Genomic DNA, 20890 nt, shown 5'->3' on the forward strand with positions numbered 1-20890 from the left:
AATACCATCCTTGGCTTTCTGAAGTGCTGGAATTAATATCAGCTCAGCTCAGATCAAACAGGCTTTATTGGAAGCTAGAACAGCAAAAGCAGTAAAAAACCCTGTGCTAAATATTAAATGCTTGTTAGGAAGCCAGTGGGAATTTCTCTACAGCAACCTGCAAACGTCACTCACAATATTTTCATAGCATCTTTTGCACTGCCTGGCAGAAATCTCCTTGTCCCTAACAGCCTCAGCCATGTTCAGACTACAGGCACACGTGAGGTGCTCCTCGTAGGGAAAATGTGAAGGGTTTGGGTTTTTTTTTCTTCTTACTTGGGGTCACATTAGTTGGAGTCTGTCTGTCTTCTAATCCCTAAAACATGACACAGTTGCAATGAAGTGAGAGATCACAAGCATAACGTAAAACTGATCACTGTGTATAGATCCAGACTGCAGAAAGACTGAGTTTGCAGAATTTACTCACGTGCATAAAGTCAATGAAATCAGAGAGGCAGTGGGAGGGACAGAGGCCGTGTTAGCCCTGTCCTCCATTGCAGTTCTGCTTTGTGTTACTCACTGTTGTCTCAGATTAACGTCCTCAGCTGTGTGGGTTGAGGATGGCATTCCTGCCTTCCTGCCTCGTCACTGCTGCCAGCTGGCTGAGGATGTCCCCACGGCTCCTGCAAGCGCTCACAAGTGAGATGGAAAGTTTGGGTTTGCCCACATCACCGCATGGTTTGGGTTGGAAGGGACCTTTAAAGATCATCTAGTTCTGGCCCCCTTGTCATGGGCAGGGACACCGTGTTCATTGTTTGCTTTCAGTAGTCTGACTTTCTGGAAAGGGACCTGGGAGTATCTACATAACCACTTTCCACTGGCAGAGAGACAGATGGGAAGGGAGGGGAAAGGCAAAAAGAAAGGGAATCCCCAGCAGAGGAGCAGCTGTGGGTGGTTATTAACTACAGCTGCTGTTTTTGAAGGGAAAGCCCTTCCCACAGCCTTGGTGGTAAACCAGGTTTCCCCTTTCCAGCCCTATGGGTCAACCCGAGGCTGAAAGTGAGTGCTGCAGCATGGATACCGTTTTCTGTGCCTCCCTTGGCTGAATCATGGGCCAATGCACTCACCACTGCCATGTGTCTGGTCCTGGTCTGCAAACTAAGCCAGAGCCAAGTCCAGCTGTGCGGGACTGACCTCAGTGTCCAGCTGGTGAGGTTCAGATCGCCGATCTTGAAGCATCTTCACCCAAGTCAGGGGGACGTTCTGCCAGGTTAATCTTAGTCGATCGCTCAGAGCTGCTTTAAAAAGAAATTTTGCATCACTCACTCAGCATGAAATGACCTTTATGTAGCTAGCGTTGGATTTACCCCTCAGTTGACATTTGCCCAGGAAGGACTGATCTGGCTGAAACCCTCAGGTCTGTGTTTCTCTTTCACCAGAGAGGTACATTCAAATCCCCAGTGATTAATTGTGCCAGAGACACAGGGGAAAGCCATACCCTCAGAGTGCCTTTTTCAGCCACACGCCCTTCCACGGCCTTTAATATTTTTTGGTTGTGATGAAGAGAGGCGTCTTGTCTGCTCGCACAGGGAAAGTAACAAATTGTTTGATTTTCTACCTTACACTTCATTGATGTTATCTCAGAGTTAAATGTTGTTACTGTTCTGCTGCATTTTGTATTAACAGCAAAGCTCTCTGTTCCCCTCGGGGAGAATAAACGAATCCCACGTAACATTTGCGGACCAGAAGGAAGGGGCGACAGATGTGCGGTTCCCTCCTGCGGCTTGCTTTGCTGGCTGTCGTCTTGTGGCTGAACACCGCGGTGGCAGTGACAACGCCAGTCCCACCTGAGATATCTCTTGCCACCTGGATGGTAGGATACTCAGTGGGTGATTTCGCGTGACTTTGAGAAGAGAGGCTGGTTTAAACCTAACAAAGTTCCCCAGGGCACACGCAGCATGATCTTGTGAACTCTGGTATTTGCAGCCTGAACGTGCTGATGGTTCTCTGCAGATAGGAACTGCCAGGGCTTTACCAGCAGAGTTAGGGGAGGAAACTGTGAGTCAGGCAACCGTAGTTCACTTGATGTGTTGTCTACCTGCCTCTTCGAGCACAACTTCTGCCCGTAAAGTATGCTTTTACGGTAAGTCTTCTGACTAGCGTTTCAGTTATCTCTGCTCTCTACTGATTGCCAAGGGCCACGCTGGCTTCGCAGGAGAACGTGACTCAGCACTGCCGGTGTGTTACAGTGCCCTGGTGATATAGAATGACAAACATCCTTATTCCTGTGCATGTGGGACATAGTCCTGCAAAGTGTCTCCTGCGTAAACAACTCCAATCCCCAGTAGTTCTAGCCAGGAAATTTTTTCTGCTGCTACTTTTTCAGATATGCGAGTTAAATCGGCATTCTTGAAAAACAACAGAAGTATGACAGGGGATTTTTCCTATGCTCACTCTGGTTCAGGAGTCTTTTATGGAGCCTTCCTGGAAAAGAAACAGGGGAAACAGTGGGTTTTGTGATGTAGAAAATAAACAGCAAAAAGAACAAAGTAGCTTGATGTTTTCCCAGATGCGAGAGAGTGCAAGAGACAATAAAAAGCAAGGAAATGCATATTACTGCTTGTGGCAGGACTAGTAGCGAACTATTGTAAAAGCTGGGTTATCTCCAGTAATATCTGGGCTCCTGTTTTTCAGGGGATGCTGTAGTGGCCTAGAAGGTCCTTACTTGCAGGGTCCTGGTACCGCTGGCTTTCAGAAACCTTCACAGAAAACCCTTGCTCAGCTTGTACTGCAAGTAAAAAAAATGAACAAGGTATTGGGATCCATAAGGAATATGAGGGAAAATAATGATTAAATGTAAGTAGAGGGGCAGGTCCCCCAGGAACCCCGAGTGTGGTGGGTAATCTTGTCTCTAAAAGAGCAGCATTAAACAGTGATAGGAACAACCAAACATCAAGGAAAAGCTCTCCTTGGAGGAAGCAAGAGCTATAAAAGAAATATGTAAAATTACGAACACCACAGAGAAAGCAGATGGAGAGTTTCTGCTCTTCTTGTCTTTAGTGATGTGAAGGGATATTAAACCTGAATTTTTCATGCCAATAGCGGGAGAAATGTTTCTGTGCCTTGTGTAAGTGGAGCGTGGTGCTCAATGCCACAAGAAACCTTTCAAGACAAGAACTTAGAAAGATGCAGAACGGGATGGCAGTTTTATAGGGCAACATTAGCAGCTTTCAAAATTAACTCATACGACAATTTTGAAGATTATTTTTTTTCATGTCAACCAAATGCCAACTGTCAGAACTCAGGATCAGATCCATATGTAGAGAAGACAGATGACTGGCCCACCTCTGCACTCATGGGCCACCCCTGACACGCTGTATCCTCGCTAGAGGCAAGACGCAGGGCAAGACGGGCGCCTGCTCTGACCCTGCAGGGCAATACCCACATTTTCCTTCAGAGATGAGAATGAGCTGGGCCACAACTGAGTGCCAGAAGGGGCCTGCGGGAAGGGGCCTGCAGGAAGGAAAAGTGGCTGGATCAGGGTAGCGGAGGTCAATGGCTCCATCTGGGCCAGTTTCTTAATAGACTCCATCAAGACACTGTCCCAACATAAGGACAACCCATAAAACAGGGATGTCAGATCTCTCCCGTTGCTCCTAAATGATACGGCATTTATTCCTCCAAGTCTGCCACGGTAGCAGAGCTTCTCCTGGCTCTAAGACATTTCTCAGCACATTAGACATGCCGCAGATGTATCTGCGTTTAACCCAGTTTCTTCTTGGTGCTGTCAGTATCCAGTAAAAAGGCTGTGTAAAATTAAAAGCTCTTGCTTCTGTATCTGGAGTGAGCACATTTTATCAGATAGCAGCTTATTCTGGTGGAGTACATTAATACCTGAGTCATCAGGGGCTCTGGGTTTTTTTATGTCAGCTTTCCAGGCTAGCTTTGTTATGTGCAGCACTCCCTTTGAATTCGGCCACTGCCACCCCGACACTACAAAAGGAGGGATTCTGGTGGGATGCTTTCAGGGAAGTGTAATGGGAAACAGTCTGGTCTGAGCGGCAACTCCAGTGTCATCAGCCATGGACTCAAACAGGGCTTCGCTTTTCAATTAAATGGTGACATGGGAAGCTGCTGGAAAACACAGCCGGAGAGTCTCCTGTTTGGCAACAAGGAATCACTGTGTACAGACCAGGTGCGTCCAATGCACATGGAATTCACCTATAGCATTTACAGCACCTAAATCATCCCCAGGGATTAAGATGCTTTATCAAGCCCCGCAGCTTTGCTGGGTCTGTTAAGACTTCTCTTCCAGCCCATAGACTCTCTAGTCCTGCTGCCCTTTGAGATACTCCCGAAGAAGTTCCTCCCTCTCTCTCTCTCATTTGTTTCTTCTGTCTACATCACACCCTGGGAGTTTTCACCAGTATGACACACACCGTTTTACTGCTGACTAATATTTACCTCTCTTTTATTGGCTTCTCTCTGTTTGCCTCCACCATTTAGGCTTGAGGACCTACCACCTCGAGCTGACCATCTCCTCAGCAATATTTGATGTTAGACCTCCTGGCCACTGTAACACAACACAGCCAAAAATCAATCATTTTCCTTCCCAGACCTCACTGTTTCCAACCATTCTGCTATCCCAAAAGCAGCAAAACATCTTGACTTTACTGGATTTTCGTGTGCTGGGCACTGTCTGGCAGAGGGCCATACACTTGCCTACAAGCAGGCAGACAATATGCAACCCAACTGTTTTAAAAATGACTTCTCCTGAGTGCATCCTTTTCATCTGAGCACGCATGAGAGGAGGTGTTTGAACTCCAGGAACAAGTGCCTGCTAGAGTTGCCACCCCACAGCCATGCAGTAAATTCGTTTTTTTTGCAAAATGAGCAGGGGATCAGGACCTCCTGTCCTTTATTCCCACCTTTTCCTGTGCTAACTTGCTCATTTTGGAACAATTCTTTCTTTAACTCAGGCAAACGAAAATCTCTTGTTTCTAAGACTACTTGTGAGTCAGGTTGTGCAGTTTCAAAGCAAGTGATGATGTGGAGTGAGAAACAGAAAAAAGTACGGAAAAAACAGACCAAGTTGGTGGTATCTAAAGAAGGTGTCAAGCAAGCAGGGTTGAGATCTTAGAGAGTTTTAGAGATATGAATTTGATTCTGGTTTTAGCACGGAGTTCAGTACAGATCTTATTTTAAAGATCAGAGATAAAGGCCCTGAACGATAGATGTTTTTCGGCTTTGCTCTGGTCTGGGCTGCAAGGTCCACTGGTAGAGGGTATGGCCACAGGAATCCCAACCGAGTAACGTACAGGCAGTCGAGCTAACTTGGTGTTATCTTCGGTATCACGCACATAGCGCTGAGAGGAAAAGCACACACCTTTGTGTGCTTTAGAATTCGACAGCCGAGAGGCTGTGGAAGCACATGAGTGCCTGGATTAAGCCGAGGGAGCAGCGCACGGTCCCCCCCCAGCAGCTCTCTGACCGGTGCCTCGGTCCCCCCCCGCCCATCCCTGCCCTCGGCTGGAAATCCCAGGGGTTAAAGCACGTGGAGACCACAAGGATGGTTCCTTTCCTCTACGGGCATGATTCTGTAGGAATAGGTAATAGCTGTTATCAGGAGAGTGATCTGCGTGGAAAGCATCGACATGCCTTTAAGCACACGGTTCCTCTTCTCGTGTCTTACCTTGCTTCTGCCCTGAGCTCACCCCAGCTCCAACGTGGCTGCCGCCGTTTGAGTCAGCTCGGAGCGTTCCCCGCAAGCGCTCTGCGCCACAGCAGATGGCAGCCTGTCCCCAGGCTCGGCGGCGGAGCGCTGCCGGCACTTCAGGCAGCGCGGGTCTCCTCTTGGCAGCGGTGCCTGCTCGCCCCGGTAGAAGGCTCCGTGTGAACCCAGCCACTGGATCAAAGCAGCTGGAGACAGAAACAGGACCGCAGCCACCTCTTGCAGGGCTTGGCTCCTCACCGGGGGCCGGATCAGCTCTCGCACCACCTCTCTATTCATCTAGGACAGCGTTTCCCTTCCAACTTACGACAAGGGTTCAAACGCAAAGTAATTAAAAATCCATGCTAATTCATTCCCTCACCTTGACAGCAACCCATAAGAGAAAACACATCACGCTTTGTGAGTAGTACGTCAAAATCAAAGTGACATTTCTCAGCGCCTGAGACATTCGTGCTGTACTGAAGAGCAGCTCTGTCGCAGGCCTGCCGCGGCTGGCTGTGTGAGCCGTGCTGGGAGAGGCCTCGCGCTACTTCATCTGCCCGTGACTGCTCAGAAGAGCCTCAGATACGCGCTGCGGATTTACCTGGCCTGGAAAGCAAGGAGCAAAGCCACCATCAGTCTTCCATCCTGCCCCTTCTTATTCCCTGCTCTGAGAGCCAGAACAGGGATGTTTATTGGGACGGGGTTTTTTGAGATGACCAGAGCCACACCAGGCTCTTCCTGATACCCTCTGGATCCCGTGGAAGCATTTCTCAGTGCCATGTGAAAACTCCCTTGTCCGTACTGTGACGTTACACCTACTGACCGGTGTTACTCATTCCTAGTGGTCTGTTTCACAAGCATCAGAAAGGGGCAAAGATGCCGTCTCCTGGGAAGGTGCTCCTGGTGCAAATGCAAAAGACGACAGATTTACTTCTGTGTAGCCTCTGCCTTCGATTCCTACTTTTTATCCTGCTTCTGTTCTCACAAAGTATGTTAATGGCATCCAGATGCTTATTAACACGTCCCACATAACAACCAGAGACAGGAAATACAGGCCAGATGAGGCACATAACAGCCTGAACAATGGTTAAGAGAGATGAGACAGATTCAGAGTCAGCAGGGCCAAGTAACATTTACTCTGGGGCCTTCAAGAAACTAATCAGATGGTTGTCAGCGAAAACCTTTATAAAAACTCTAGGGGATGGGGGAGGTCCCACAGGAGCGGAAAGCCTATTATCAATACCTAGGGGGACACCCAAATACAGCATTAGTTAATCTTAAAGGCCCACACAATCCCAAAGCAACCGTTACGGGCTTACAAAACCAAGCCATGTCTAACCAAGCCCGTTTCTCTCTTTGAGAAGGTAGCTGGGCCGGCAGCTGGGAAAGGGAAGCCACCAAAGTGCTGCATCTTCCCTTGAACACCACCGGCTCACGTGGCCACCAAAGGAAACGGTCCAGACAACATTACTACGAGGTGAACAGGCAAGTTGTTCATGCTCAAGGTGTAACGTTCATCGCGCCCCTGGTTCTGTATGACCCTGACAGCTGCTGCCATGGGAACGTTGGCTCCCCAAGTCTGGCCGAAGAGGCAGGAGGCTGTATTTCTCTGTGCGTACTGCGAGGGATGGGAGATGTGGGGGAAAGTTCCTTTCACACAGGAAACCACCATCAGTGCCGCGATGACCCCAGTTTCCTACCTTATACTCAAGGTCTTGGCATTCATGAGCATCTTTTCCTTACAAGACACATGTGCCACTCACCCCCAGTTCAGCTGTTAAAGAAACACATAAAATACTCTTCCAGCAACCTACCCAGCCCGCAGAGGCTGCTGCAGACCGCTGCTTACATCTGTCCCTCTGAGGAGCCTTTTCATCCTCTTGAAAGCTGCCCTCTTCTTCCCCAGCTGTCAGAGAAATCTGGCTAACTAAAAATCTCGAGGACATTATACTGCGGTTCTCCCATCTTCCCGGCTGCATTCATTATTAATAGCTCATCATTAAATTTTAATAAATGGAGTATCAGAGGTTTAAGGCTCATTAGGCGCCATTCCACCCTTTTTTTCTTCTATGTACACTTGTTGGGCAAGCTCATTCAGTGTCATGCAGGGGAAGCTGCCGGGCGGTAACAGGCGTACCTTTTGCAGAAAGTTGTAGCACCTTTATCTCCAGACTGCGGAAGTGCTTGGAATACAAAAGCTTTTGCTTTGAGTTTTTTTTTTTCTAGAAGTAAACAAAAAAACCCCAAAACCCAAAGAGCAGGTAAGTCTTCAGTCTCAACTTGCTCTTCAGTTTACTTCATTAGAGTGGGAGCTGATGAATTCTAGCTCCATTAGTGAGTTGGTTTCCCAGGGAAGATGGGAGCAGCTTGGCTGTGTAGGACCGTTGGGCTGCGTAGGACTGGTCCTGAGCAGGGTCTGTGCCCTGAGGAGCAGTGAATTAGTGGTGCTGCAGGAGAACTGAGATGCTTCTCAATGGGCAGAAACGTACTGAAACAAAGAACCACCAGGATATTTTTCCTCAGTGGAGGAGGCGCTAGGACCCTTTGGAGGGGCATACAGCATGAGGACACAGGCAGGGACCTGCTCGCTTCACTCAGCAAGTGGAGGGCTTCGGGGAGGAGGACATCATGAAGCTGAAGACACCATTCAGGAAGCGGGAGCAAGAACTCTGGCCATCTGGCTAACAGCCTACGAAAGAACATCAAAAGGACTCTTTATCGTGGAGAACGCAAGGCTGAGAAGAGACACACTTATAGCCTTCAGCTGTGTAAAAGCCTGCTGGAAGGAGGGAGAAAAAACTATTGCCTCCACATCCTCAGGGGGGAACAAGCAGTAATGTGCTAAAGCTTTCCTTCGGGGGGGCTTTAGGTTCACCATGAGGAGCAATTTTTCACTGGAAGGATAGTTGAACAGAGGAACAGGCTGCCTAGAGAGGTTGTGGAGTCTCCGTTACCGCAGATTTGGAAAGGGTAAGCGGGCTGAATGCTTACGAGCGGGATTTGGGTAGAACTGACCCTGCCATGGGGCAGGCCAACACAGGGAGGAGCTTCCCATGGGTCCACGATTATCTTATCAACAATGCATTTTAAAACCAGCTGATACAAAGAAGCTCACATCTAAAATTTGTGGGAAAAAATCCTGTTTGATGCAACCTAGGAACTCTTCCTGGGTTTTTTTGGTTTGTTTCCCCCCCTCCTTGAAATAGTAAGGAAATTCCAGAGACACCGAGGTACTCAAAAAAGAGCAAGAACTGTAGTGTTAGACTAGCTCATCTGACATCCATACTGCGCAAAATAAAGGGAAAGCTGATCAGAGCTCACACATAAAGGAAAATAACATGCCAATCAAGTTTGATTGGTTGGTTTTTTTTTTTTTAAAAGAAAAACTCACATCTGGCAAGCCTGCTTGCCTCCTTTGAGATAACAAGTTTGGCGGATAAAAGGCCAAGTCATAATGGTGTTTTGTAAGATATTTGACTCAGTATGGAGTGACATTATGATTAAAAGATTAGCACTCTCCCCTATCAGAAAGAGCCCACGTTAAACGGCTTAGCTGACAGCTCTCCCATGGAGGCTCTGCCACAGATGGGACAGACTCAGCCCAGAGTTACCTGGCCCTGACCCTGCTCGGCATCGCTGCTCAGGGTCTGGGGGCAAATGTAAGAGGACCACTGACAGTGTGTGTACGGGCTGTAAGGATCTGCCAAGCAGCAAGTTGGGCTAAGGAAAGTAATCTAGAAACTGCTGCTGTGCAGAACACACTGGAGGCATTGCTTTTTTATATATATATATATTTTTTTTTGGAGTACTAAGAGCAAAGGTGGGTTAAATACCCCCACCCTGGGGACTCCCACAGCTGCTCCTCTCTTCCTCTGCTGCGTCCTGGGGAAGCCAACCTCTGACATCCCACCTTTAAGCTTCTGCAGCATGAATTCGCACCAAAATTACAGTCTGAAAGATTATTTGGGGCCAACACAGCCTCTTGCGTGATTGTATTCAGCATATTTTTTGCTGCAGAAACAGAAATACAGCCTGGCTTTATTAACCGTTAGCCTATAAAGATAAAAATATAACAAAATGCAGACACATATGGTCTATAAATACATTTATGCTGTTGTGAGGAACGCTAGTCCCAGGCCTCCATGGTATGAAAAACACTCCACTGTGTAAATACTGCATGATCAGCAATATTGTTTTAAGGATGGGGGGGCGGGGGGGTGTTTTTCCTTTAGGGCTGGCACAGCCGCTAGCCAAGCCCCCGCTTTTGCCAAGGCACTCGGCCCCAGCTTTGCCTGGCAGGCACCTGCCAGGAGCTGCCAAGGAGTGTGACATGAGCCCTGATTCATCGACGCCCAAAGGCGCTCGCACACACCTTCTGCTTCTCCTGCTCAGGAACAGGCGGGGTGAGATTTCCAAGCGATAAAGAGTGACGCTGGCAGAAACGCTGAGTAACACTGCAAACACCCGGAGCGATGGTGGAGCTGAGGTCTCCGGCATTGCTTACCCTGCCTTTCAGGAAAGCTGCTCTGAAACCACTTTTAATATGAATAAGTGGAAAAGCATTGGATATCCGTGCTCTTCTAATGTTATGCAGCATTTAAAAGAACTGCTGATTGATTCAACTTCCCTTCAGAAGTCAAGCAAGCTAATTAAACGAACCGAGGGCCTGGCCACTTTGCTCTGCAGAGCCTGGGACTGGCTTTGCCCAGCCGGCTGCTGTGACTAGAGGCTGTGGGGAAGGGGCAGGAGATGGGAGAGGTGCCGCAGCCCTGCGACCCATCTCGGACAATGTTTATTCTCCAGCAATGGTGGAGGGTGGCACCACAGGTTCATCCTGTGATGGGACCCATGGACACGTCTCCATCACAGGGCAACACTCCATGGAAAGGCAAACTGGGCAGGCGAGACCACGACCCCTCAATCCACAGTTAAAGGCCCTTAATCCCTTGGAAGTCCTATTGTAGGGGGTTGTCCCGGCAAAATGGAAGTGGGCATGCCTGCATCCCAGTCCTGCAGAGGAGTCTTTTGAAAATGTCAGCCACTGTGCCAACTAGAAGCACAGGCCAGAGAGGAAAAAAAGAGGCCAATTAAAAAGCCAGGTTGTCTCCGCATTGCTCAGGGCTAACAGAACAGATGATGGCATCACTGGAAGCTGCGTTTGCCTTTAATTGTCCTCGTTCCACTGAATAACTAATTCTCTCCTCCTCCCACACGACAGGGAAAAAAAAAAAAAAGCAAGCCTGGTTTTTTTGGAAAGGATGAGTTGACTCAATTCCTTTCCTACAGCATATGACAGCAAGCTGCAGTTTTTAGCTTGCATCCAGGCAAGTTTAGAATATTGCTGCATGCATTTGTTTTGTTTCAAATCTTCTGGGATCAGTTAAAAATATTATTTTGGAGAGAAGAGGATATGGAAGCACTAAAGGCTTTGTCTTCATGCAGCTCCTCCTAAATTGCCACCGACCAAAGGGAATAGCGTGGGTAAATCCCGTTTGCAAGGTGGTCGTATCAAAAAGTTATTTCACAGGTGTCAGAGGGCTGGGACATGGGGGGCACTGGGGACAAAGCGGATCCCCTCAGCCTGGAGATGAAACACTGGGCTTACCACGACTCATCCTTCATGTGGCTGTTTCGCAGGAAAGCCATTGCTCTTCCCTTATCCTTGACCAGCTCACATTTCCAGCATTTTCCAGGAGAGACTAAAGGGAAACCCTACCTAGACTGAAGGATAATGACTGAAAACCCCTCCCAAACACATTTTGCAGGGCCCCAGTCCAGCCAAAGTGGCTCAGTGCATTAAAAGTCACGTATTTCAATAGAAACACACAGAGAAATAGTCATAACCCCAGTGAACATGACTGAGAAGCTGTCAGATAAAACAGCTCAGCGAAAAGTTGATCTGATTTAATATATTATCTTTTTTTTGGGGGGGGGGGGGGGGGAGAGGAGAGTTGAAGCAGAAACAAATCCAAGGACAAAGACAATGAGCTATAAAGAAGCAGACAGAATGATCTTGGGAGTTGTTAGTGAAGAATACGCGTAAGGAAGCTACACCTCCCACCCTCGAGTGATGTAACCATGCACTGCGCCTTCCTCCGCTGTCCTGGCATTTCCTACCTGCCCCTCCGTGCCCTCCTGCCGCTCACGCTCTCGTGGGGAATCCTGCGGAGCCTGGCACATGCTGGGGTGGGGTGGGGGGGAAGACTTTTAATGAGGCCTTCCCACTAGGAAGAGGAAAACCAGACAATCCTGGCTGAGTTGTAAGTCCAAAGGGCTCTTCCCTCACTGTATTTTTGAAAGGCAGCGGATCCGCAGCAGCGAGCTCAGCACAGAGCTGTCCTTATGCACACAGGCAGAGGAGCAGATTAATCGTTCACTCCTGCCTCAGAGCTCTTTAGTGACACTAAATCAGCAAAAAAGCATTCAAAATAAAAACATCGCAATATTGCAGGTGTTGCCAAATCACAGAGGAGTTGCCTCTGCCAGCAGGAAAGTGCTTCTCTAGTGGATCCATCAGATCACTCGTGCCCACACAGAGGACGGGAGAGGTCCCAGCCCCTGCACAGGAGCGATGGGTGCTCAGTGGGGGTGGCAGAACCGAGTCTTTGCTGGTGCCTTCACTGCAGCAGAGCCAGGCAAACCTCTCAGGCATTGGTGCTGGTTCCTATTGCCAGCCCTGTGAGGGGCAGCAGGACCAGGATGGAGAGCCGGCCATGCCAGCAGCCAAACCAAGTGGCAGGGAGCAGGCCGGCAGCTCCTGACTGCCAGAGCTGGCACTTTGCCCCCGGTTACTAATCCTCACCACCCCCCACCACCACCCCCTGCACCTAACCTGATCCCACACAGGCTTGTGCCTGCACCAGGCAGGGCAAACCGGGCCTGCGCCTGCAAAGTTGCCTGCAGAAAGGGCCGTATCTGCCAGGGCTGTAGGGAGGAGGACGGGCAGCAGCTCGCAGGGGAACCAGGGCAGGAACACAAAGATTCAGGCACTGGGGCTTAGGCCAACGCTGTTCCCTACTGATGCACAGCCTCTGACGTGCCCAAAACCACCGGTCCCACTCCAAGTGCTGCGGTCCCCGAGGCCGGGATGGGACAGCTGCTCCCACAGCGACAGCTTCGACTTGAGGGAATCAAAGAACTTTTCCCCTGCTCTTTTAAATCTTTTGCTGTCAGGAGGGAGGCAGGACCAGAGGGACAAGCAGGACCACCCAGCACGGCTGTTCCTTGTGCAGTAGCACCCACTGACATTCCCCAGCTCAGCTGGTGTCACTGGGATAGTTGTCACCAGGGGATACTGCACCAAAACAGCAGCTCGATGCGGGGCTGTTCTCTGCAAGAAAATGGGGTCCCGAGCTCTTGCTGCTGCTGCCCTGGAAGAGGCACCAGGGGAGGGACAGGCTCGCTGCCACCTGTGTGGGCCCCCGAGTCACAGCAACCATCGTGGCTCCCACCAAGATGCTTCCCCACATCTTTTACACAGGATGCACAACAAGGTGTGCATGAGCGATCTCCTACAGCCACCAGAACCTTGGAAGCTGCATTTCCAGGATCACCACAACCCTGGTGTTAAAAGCTGAGCACTAGAATTAGACAAGCTTTGCTGGTGTTTTTACAGAAAAGGAAGGAGGGATCGCGGGAGCCCAGGCTGGGACCAGGAAGCCTGGTCTAATTTAACAGCAGCCAGGCTTAACCCCGTCTGAAAGGCAGCGGGCAGGTAGGCAGCTGTAGTCATGATTTACATTGCAGAACTCAAACTGTATTTTTAGAATCCATCCCGGAAAGCTTCTCTTCAGAAAGAGATCAAGTATGCCACAGCAGGGTCATTATGGGATTTGCAGAGTACCTCCAAACAGGGGATGGCTGCTTGAGTGACTTTGTTATGTCATTAAATCTCCTGGGATACCAGCCTCGTTCCCATGGGTGTAACGAGCCTCGCGCGGACGGGATTAGAAACCCTCATCCCACACGCTCGCGGTGTTGCTGGAACCCAGCGGCTGAGTCAGCAAAGGGAAGCGGCCGGGCTCCCCAGGCCTTCCTGGGGAAAGCCCCCAGCAAGCCCCCAGTGCCAGCCTCCTGCCCTGCGGTGAGCCAGCTCGCCCAGCTGCTCCGCTTCTGCTCGGGGAATGAAGCTTTCATGAGCCAGCTGCTGGGCCAAGCTGCTGCCTTTTACCAGGCTTAAATCCGTGCAATTTCCTACAGCTGAAAAGCAAATTAGCTCATTAAATCACCTGCATTACACACCTCACCAGGTACCATGCAGAACAGCGCGGCCGTTCGTGCCAGCCGACAGCGGGACGCTGCCCGCTCAGCCCCGACGTGCAGCATCCCCGAGCTCTTGGGGCCAAAGGGCCTCCGCTTACACCCACGTGCAACCCCCGCCAGCACCACATACCTGCAGGGAGCCCCGCAGAGCTGCGCTCTCCCTCTGCTGCTGGCACCGCCGATGCCTCTTTCCACGCCTCTGAAAGGGGGTTCGGGCCGTGGGTCCGCAGGGGCTGGTCCGGCTGCACACAGTCAACAGCCCCAATGCCAGCGCGTCACCACCCAGCGCTGCAAAGGCTTCAAGGTGCAGGGCGCTTACATCAGCTGGCTGCACTCAAAGGGATCGTTTTACTCCAACATTCATTTCACAGTTTAGAGACTACAAGACCTTCTATTTAAATTATTCATTAAGGCACAGAAGCCCAGGCAGAACTCAGACAGGGAACCGCAGCCACTGCTCCTAGTCAGCCTGTGCAGCGCACGGGAAGTGTTCCTCCAACTACCCAGCCGCCACCGTCCTGCTCGTGACAGCGGGATTTCCGTGTCGCAGCCACTCGAACGCCCACATTCTGCCCTTGTAAGAACCGGATTAAGCCCAGCTTGGGTCCAGAAAAGCATGCAACAGGCAGAGCGCACAGGGCACACTCCTGAGGGCTGCCATAGCATACTGTACCCAGGGAAACACCAGTTCTGCTAAGGCAGCACCCTCTCCTGGGGAGTTTCTTTGTATTTTTTTCGGGGGTGGGGGCAAAGAAGTATAATGAAAGCCTAATGTATCATCTTAATGGGGCAGAGGCTTAATGATGGTCTGTGTGTTGGGCATGAACCTCTTCTTCCCCTCTCCAGGTGTCAGTTGTGCATGTTCCCGCCTGCACGACTGGCACCGGGGCAGCACCCAGCCACGCCTCCAGCACGGGGCCATGCACTGCTGTCACCTGTCCACTACCCTCCCCTTCTCAACCTGTTTTCACTGTTTGTGTTACTCACACTGCTTTGTAGCTTTCACCGTGTCCTTTTCTGATATTTCATATCCTCGTAGCCAGCGAGATCACAATCAGAGAAGCAGCACCAATCTGATTTTGTGGAAGAAGGAATCAAGAGCTCTCAACATTTGCAAATAGTCCAGCCATTTACTCAAGAGTTTTTGCTTACATCCCATTATTTGTAACTTTCTCAGGGAAGAAATCATTTAACTGCTTCTTTTGAACAACAATCTTGCCTTTGTGAATGTGGAGTTAAATACAGAACACACTGAGAGGCGACACCTGAAAGGAACCATTCCAATCCAGGACCAGGATAACACAAACTTTACGGTTGCTTTTCTTTTTGTGCTCTTAAGCCACATGTGCAGAGCAGACACCTCACCTGATGGTGAAGGGCCATCTCCAGCCTCTTGTCCCATCTCTTGGAAGCAAAGCAACAGACAATCCCAGAACTTCTATTTTTGAAAAGTGTTTACTCACATAGTTTGAATAAATTAATTTGCAAATAAAAATTAAACTACAGTATACTATAGTTTGAATAAGATGATTAGAACAACTACAATACAGGGATTTCTTGCTGCATAACTTTTGTTACTTAATGCATATAATCTGGAAAATGTATAAATCAGTTATATTTCTATGGAAAGGGAGTAACAGCAGTTACTTGTACATGACAGCTAACTGAACTTATAATACAGGTTTCCTGACACATGCATTTCCTGAGTGAACCAAACAATATATATATTTTTTTTAAAATGGAGAAACAATTGACGCAATTCATGACATCTAAGCAACATAGGTCTCTCAAACAAGAAAATTTTAGAACAGCTTTGACAAGAAAAAATTAAAGCTATGCTATAAAGTACAGAAATTTGCTATTGTCAATTATACAGTACATATTTTGGAAAACAAAAAAAGTATGAAGCTGGCCAAAAAAAAGCTCAACTCAATCCTAAAAAGGTCCGGTTGTGTATTTGCAATGAAGCACAGTGGGTTAGCAGCAAAGCTGGATGTAGTGCACTGGCCTTTTCTGGTGGATACAGAGGGAGAAGGAGGGTGGAGAGGGGAGAGCAGAGAGGACGTTACTGGGAGCCCAGGGCAGCACGAGCAGGGAGCAGGTGTCACACACGCAGCCCGCACCCACCTCGGGCTCCCCCCAGCCGACTGCCATCAGGCTGCACCAGGCGGCCAGGGCGCGGGCGTGCACCCTGGGGTACAGGCTCCAGCTCTGCTCCGCGCGGCCCGGCGGAGGTGAAGGCGAGCACGGAGCCCGTGGCCCCCAGGCGCCAGGCAGCACGTCCCACCGACAAGCCTGTCACACGCAGATTGCTCCCCACTCCCCACATGTGGGGGGCACGGGTGCCCCCACCTCTCCCCTCCCCACCTGTGTCCCCCCCACCCCCAAACAGCAAGGAACAAACCGAGCCTCCTCTTTCAGGTTCGTTAATGTTTAACATTGGAAAAACCCTCACAAATGCCACTAATGCTAAATAAAGAGATGTGTTAGCATAAAGGGAGAAAAAAATCCTTAATCTAGACTAAGTTGCATATTCGAAGAGTCTGGTAAATATTCTCCTCATAACCAGATCTTAAGTACAGTCCTACCAAGAAGACATTTTAAGAAGTCCTCCTCAGCTACCTTTCAACACGGTTAAAAGCACACCGTTAGGCCACTGTAATCTGGCATTAGCTCTGTTCAAAAGCATTTTAACTATTCTAAGAACTCAGTATTTTAGATTAAAAGATTTTTCTACCATTTCCATCTCACGTCCTTCTCCATCCAGAACTACTGTACACATCCGATTGCTGGATGTAACACGCTATGACCATGCTACTCACTAAACATTCTATGTATTTTCAATAATAAAGATAAATAGAAAAGAGTTAATATACATGTTATATTTTACAATGTTTGCATCCAAGCTGTAAACTAATGTTCTTTGAACTATTTACCCTCCATGTACAAAAAGAATGAAACAACTTTCAAAACACTGTGGGCATGTGATTCAAAAGCATTAAACGGAAGGCATCGAAGTTCACTCTACAACACTTCCTTCACCTCTTCAGAAGTAATTATTAACTAAAAAAAAAAAAAAGCAGTTTCCCCTTCCCCCTCCCCCCATTTCTTCCATTTCCAGACTTTTCTCAATAGAGAGCAATATAGCTGTTGTAACAAAAACCCCAAAATTCTTCATCTTAATGCAAACCAGCAAAGCCCAGAGAATACGAAAAACAGTTGGTTTAAAAATCAGAATCGCTTAGCTTATCAGTTTACTGCAGTCCTTGGTAACACATGTGTTAGTCGAGAGGTCCTTGGAAAATGAGTCTGATGTAACCCTGCTCACCAGCCAGCTGATGCGCACAGAACGGACAGGCTGCGTGAAAAGTGTGAGTACCATGAGGAAGAGGGATTTGGGACCAATATGCAGTTGTCTTTTCTGAGCACACGTGTCCACACGGGCTGAACGCGTGAGTTGGAGGTCCTGCATCCACATAAAATCCCGCTTCACATCCAAGCCACAGAGGCACGTAGGGGCCAACGGAGCGGCACATGGGACACTCGCGATCCTTGCCGTCTCTCTCCTCTTTGTTTCCCCAGTTGTGATAGCCGTGGACGTGGCCACAGTTCAGATACACCCATGGCTGCTTTTCGTCTACAACATCTTTTCTCTTCATGCTGGGGAATGCCAAGGTGTTAAACCCCACGGGACACTGGGGCCTTGCTGCATTTATTTCCTGCCTCAGCGCCTCCAGGTGCTTGACAGTAGGAGTGCGGGAAAGCCCCTCCGCAGTGCGCCACAGCAGCGTTGCTCCGCACAGGTCGATCAGAGAGCCATCCTGGAGCTGGTTCGTTTCGTTCTCAACCTTGGGACAGACAAAGGGAAGGAGAGGTGTCACCTATGGTTACCTGAAGAGTAACGTAATGCACTTTCCTAACACTAATCTGCCTCAAACGTACAGCCAAGAAGTTCCAAGCAGCTCCTGACCGTTCCATACAAGATATCCATGGAGAGCACAGGATCAACTCCTCCCTTCCCCCCCCCCCCCCCCTTTTTTTTTTTAAAAAAAGATTGTGTCCATTAAAAAAAAAAAGCACAAAAAGCTCCTCTCTGACCTTAACAACTTCTCTCAACTCCATCCCTATCGCACTCCCAATGTCACAAGTCTTGTTTTAGTCCTCCATCACATTTTTAGACTGTTTTCTTCAAAGACACCTTTACACATGGCTCTCCTCTCCTCAACAAAGTCAGCTGTTGGCATTCCCAGCTAAACGTGTCACTTACTGAAGTGTTCATGTTGAATCTCTTTTTGCTAAGAGATCCCAAGTCATATCAAAAACAATTATCCCCTGGAAATGTTGCCAATGCTTTGGCATCGAGAGGAAGAGGAAAACTCAGAATACCAAGGTAGAAAAGGATATCCAGGTATAAAGTCATGTGTCAATAAAACTGTAATTCCTCTTTATTATTCCATTAAAAAAACTGGGGAAAAAAAATCTTACAAGCATGAAATCAAGAGGGAGAATCAGAAAATACTGTTTAAAATGTGCACGACTGACAGTTTGCAGAAGAGCACAGTCGACTGGCAACTCAAGCCAGGAGAACAGTCTAGATCTGCAATTAAGTACTAGTTTGCAGATAAACTGTCAGCTATTCAGGTTGAGCAAGACACCTTCACGTATGAAGACAGACATATAAGTCATCGGTGTAACTAATTACAGAGGCAACATCTACACTGAATGAGGCCGATCCCAGCCCCTGTTTATACCCAAGCTTGACCACCTACAGCCGTACCCATTTTAACAGGTCGCATAAAACGTCGGGCACTGCTCTTACCATTTTCCCCCTCTGCTGAGCTGATCTGGTCTCACGGAGGCTGAACACATTCCCGCACACGGATATCTCTCTCCACACCCCTGGCTTGGAGTCCTCTGTAAATCCATTTCGAGGATGCATAACAAGAACCCCATTGGTGGTTAGTCCATCCATTTGGCCATCTGACGTCTTCCACTTTGCAGCTTTCTCCTAAGAGAAATTACATCAATGAAAGCTTCCAATTTGGTTGAAGCAGAGCTGTGAGTCAGTTTAAAAATAAGCCGGCACTGAACTCTGGGGGGAAAAAGAAAAGAGTTCCCTTACCCCAAGAAAGATGTTTTTTGAGGAGTCAAATCCTGCAGCATATATTCTTGCTGTAAAAGGAGGGTTACGTTCACATATGATCCGGCAGGCAAACCTTGATATAGTGCTCTGCACAGACTGTGTATCCGAATTACTCTGGCTCCCAGGCACTGTATCTGTCACTACGAAGTCTATAGGACTCTCCGTTGACCGACCAATCTGGAAAGGGATTAAAAAAACAAAACAAAACACACAACTGTTTAGAAGTTTGCACTTGGGTCTAGGAACATCCAAACTCAAAACATTTAAAAGCAATCAAGAAAAAAACCATGACATTCCAGTTTGAAGCATTCCTTTTTGCACCAACCTCAATTTAGGTTTCTAAAGCCTAATCTGAACTGATGAGTTATTCCACCTCCATGTGACCGAAGTTATTCTGAAGGCTGACTACAGCCTACTGAAGGAAGGGGAAATAAAGTGATATAATTAAGTCAATTCCCAGACAATTTCCCATTGAAGGCCGCCTCATCAGAAAGGTTACGTTCAGGTCAGCCAGAGCAGCTGCAGCAGCACCAGCACAGCCAGCACACAGCAGTTAGGCAGGAGTGTGACATTCAGCCACTTTGCATGCCCAGAATATTCCGAACGATGCCAGACTAGGTAGAGGTGTAGATATAGGAAAATTTGGTTATGTGAGCTGACTCTCCTGCTCTAGTGGGGCACTGAGGAATAGCAAATCTGTCAGGAAAGACCAGGTACGAAGTATTTGTGGTGGGGAGGGGTTACATTAACATGCACAGAACACAACATCTGACTACAGTCACATTTTTCTTGTAGCTGTGCCTTCTTTTCTGACTGCGTGGAAGAATGAGTTTTGCAGTCCCACACAAGTGTACTGGGTTTGATAGAACCACATGGGTTTCAGGGCTCCTCCAGTCCACTCATCTTGTCCTTTTCCTTATGAAGTATGATGAGAAATTATATCCCTCTCCCAAACATCCACATAGCCAGGTTTAAGGCCCACTTACACACTACTACTTTTCACTCACTTCCAGAGCTCTCAGCTTATAAAATAGTTGGTTATATTAAGACTGATCAACTGCTGGGCAAGAGACCTAAAAGCCTGAGGTGCTTTTTGGTGAAGGCTGGAGAGCTTTCATGAGACTGAAACTGCTTTGTCAGAGTGTATTTTTCTACTGCTGCTTAGGCAGGATAACCCATCAGTACACAGGGATTGCCACTGGCGATCTTAGAGCAGCAAACACGCCACAGCACGCCTGAAGAGAGAACACTTACACAAACAATAGCTTATGCTGCAGTTAGTTCGTCACAGCCCTTTTGCCCCGTGTTGCAGGTATCTGCAGTTGCACAGCAGCTTCCTCCACCACTTACCCACACCTCCCACCTCCTTAGATCCTGCAGTGGCATCACAGCTAAATGCTGTGACAGCAAAACTCCTTGCCATCAATTAGTGACAACATCAACAACAACAAAAAAATAATTCAACGCGAGATCAGTCCGGGAACCAGAGGGAACAAAGCACACCAAAAAACCCCAAAACAAACCCCTTCCTTCTGAGAAAAACAGGAAACAATTATAAGATTTAAGCGCACACCACAGCTGCAAATGTGTTTGTGGTTCGTTCTCATACATACAGGAACCGCAGCAAAGTAGCTCTGAACTGCCAGCACGTCAGAACTGGGCCTCCTCTCTCCACATTTCCCAGTGCTTGAAATTTCTGGGTTTGCTTAAAGATGTTAGGGGTATTTTTTGTATTGGTTGCGTCAAAAGCTTTCCTGTATTTTCATGTATTTTTTCTACCCTGCCTCCACCTA

General features: G+C 48.4%; 1 protein-coding gene and 1 long non-coding RNA gene across 11 annotated transcripts in view; both read right to left on the reverse strand.

Moving 5' to 3' along the window:
- Positions 1 to 48: 48 nt before the first annotated feature.
- LOC129784933 (uncharacterized) lies at positions 49 to 14573 on the reverse strand. 2 transcript variants are annotated; one of them, XR_008748225.1, is made up of 4 exons: positions 14085 to 14573; positions 7507 to 8381; positions 2705 to 6592; positions 49 to 2463 (listed from the first exon to the last, which is right to left on the reverse strand). It is a non-coding gene; the product is annotated as an uncharacterized LOC129784933 (long non-coding RNA). The 2 variants fall into 2 exon arrangements; XR_008748224.1 differs by having other exon boundaries at positions 49 to 6592; positions 14085 to 14559.
- A 491-nt stretch (positions 14574 to 15064) lies between these two features.
- The window catches only part of PELI1 (pellino E3 ubiquitin protein ligase 1), a 47076-nt gene continuing 41250 nt past the window's right edge, over positions 15065 to 20890 (reverse strand). For all 9 annotated transcript variants that reach the window (XM_055810242.1, XM_055810239.1, XM_055810241.1 and 6 more), the window contains 3 exons: positions 19077 to 19274; positions 18774 to 18962; positions 15065 to 17802 (listed from right to left, as the gene is read on the reverse strand). In XM_055810242.1, the coding sequence (XP_055666217.1) occupies positions 17236 to 17802; positions 18774 to 18962; positions 19077 to 19274 (954 nt within the window). In that variant the 3' untranslated portion in view covers positions 15065 to 17235. The remainder of the gene's footprint in view (positions 17803 to 18773; positions 18963 to 19076; positions 19275 to 20890) is intronic.

This window comes from Falco peregrinus, chromosome 7 (genome assembly GCF_023634155.1).
Source record: "Falco peregrinus isolate bFalPer1 chromosome 7, bFalPer1.pri, whole genome shotgun sequence".
Taxonomy (NCBI): Eukaryota; Metazoa; Chordata; class Aves; order Falconiformes; family Falconidae; genus Falco; species Falco peregrinus.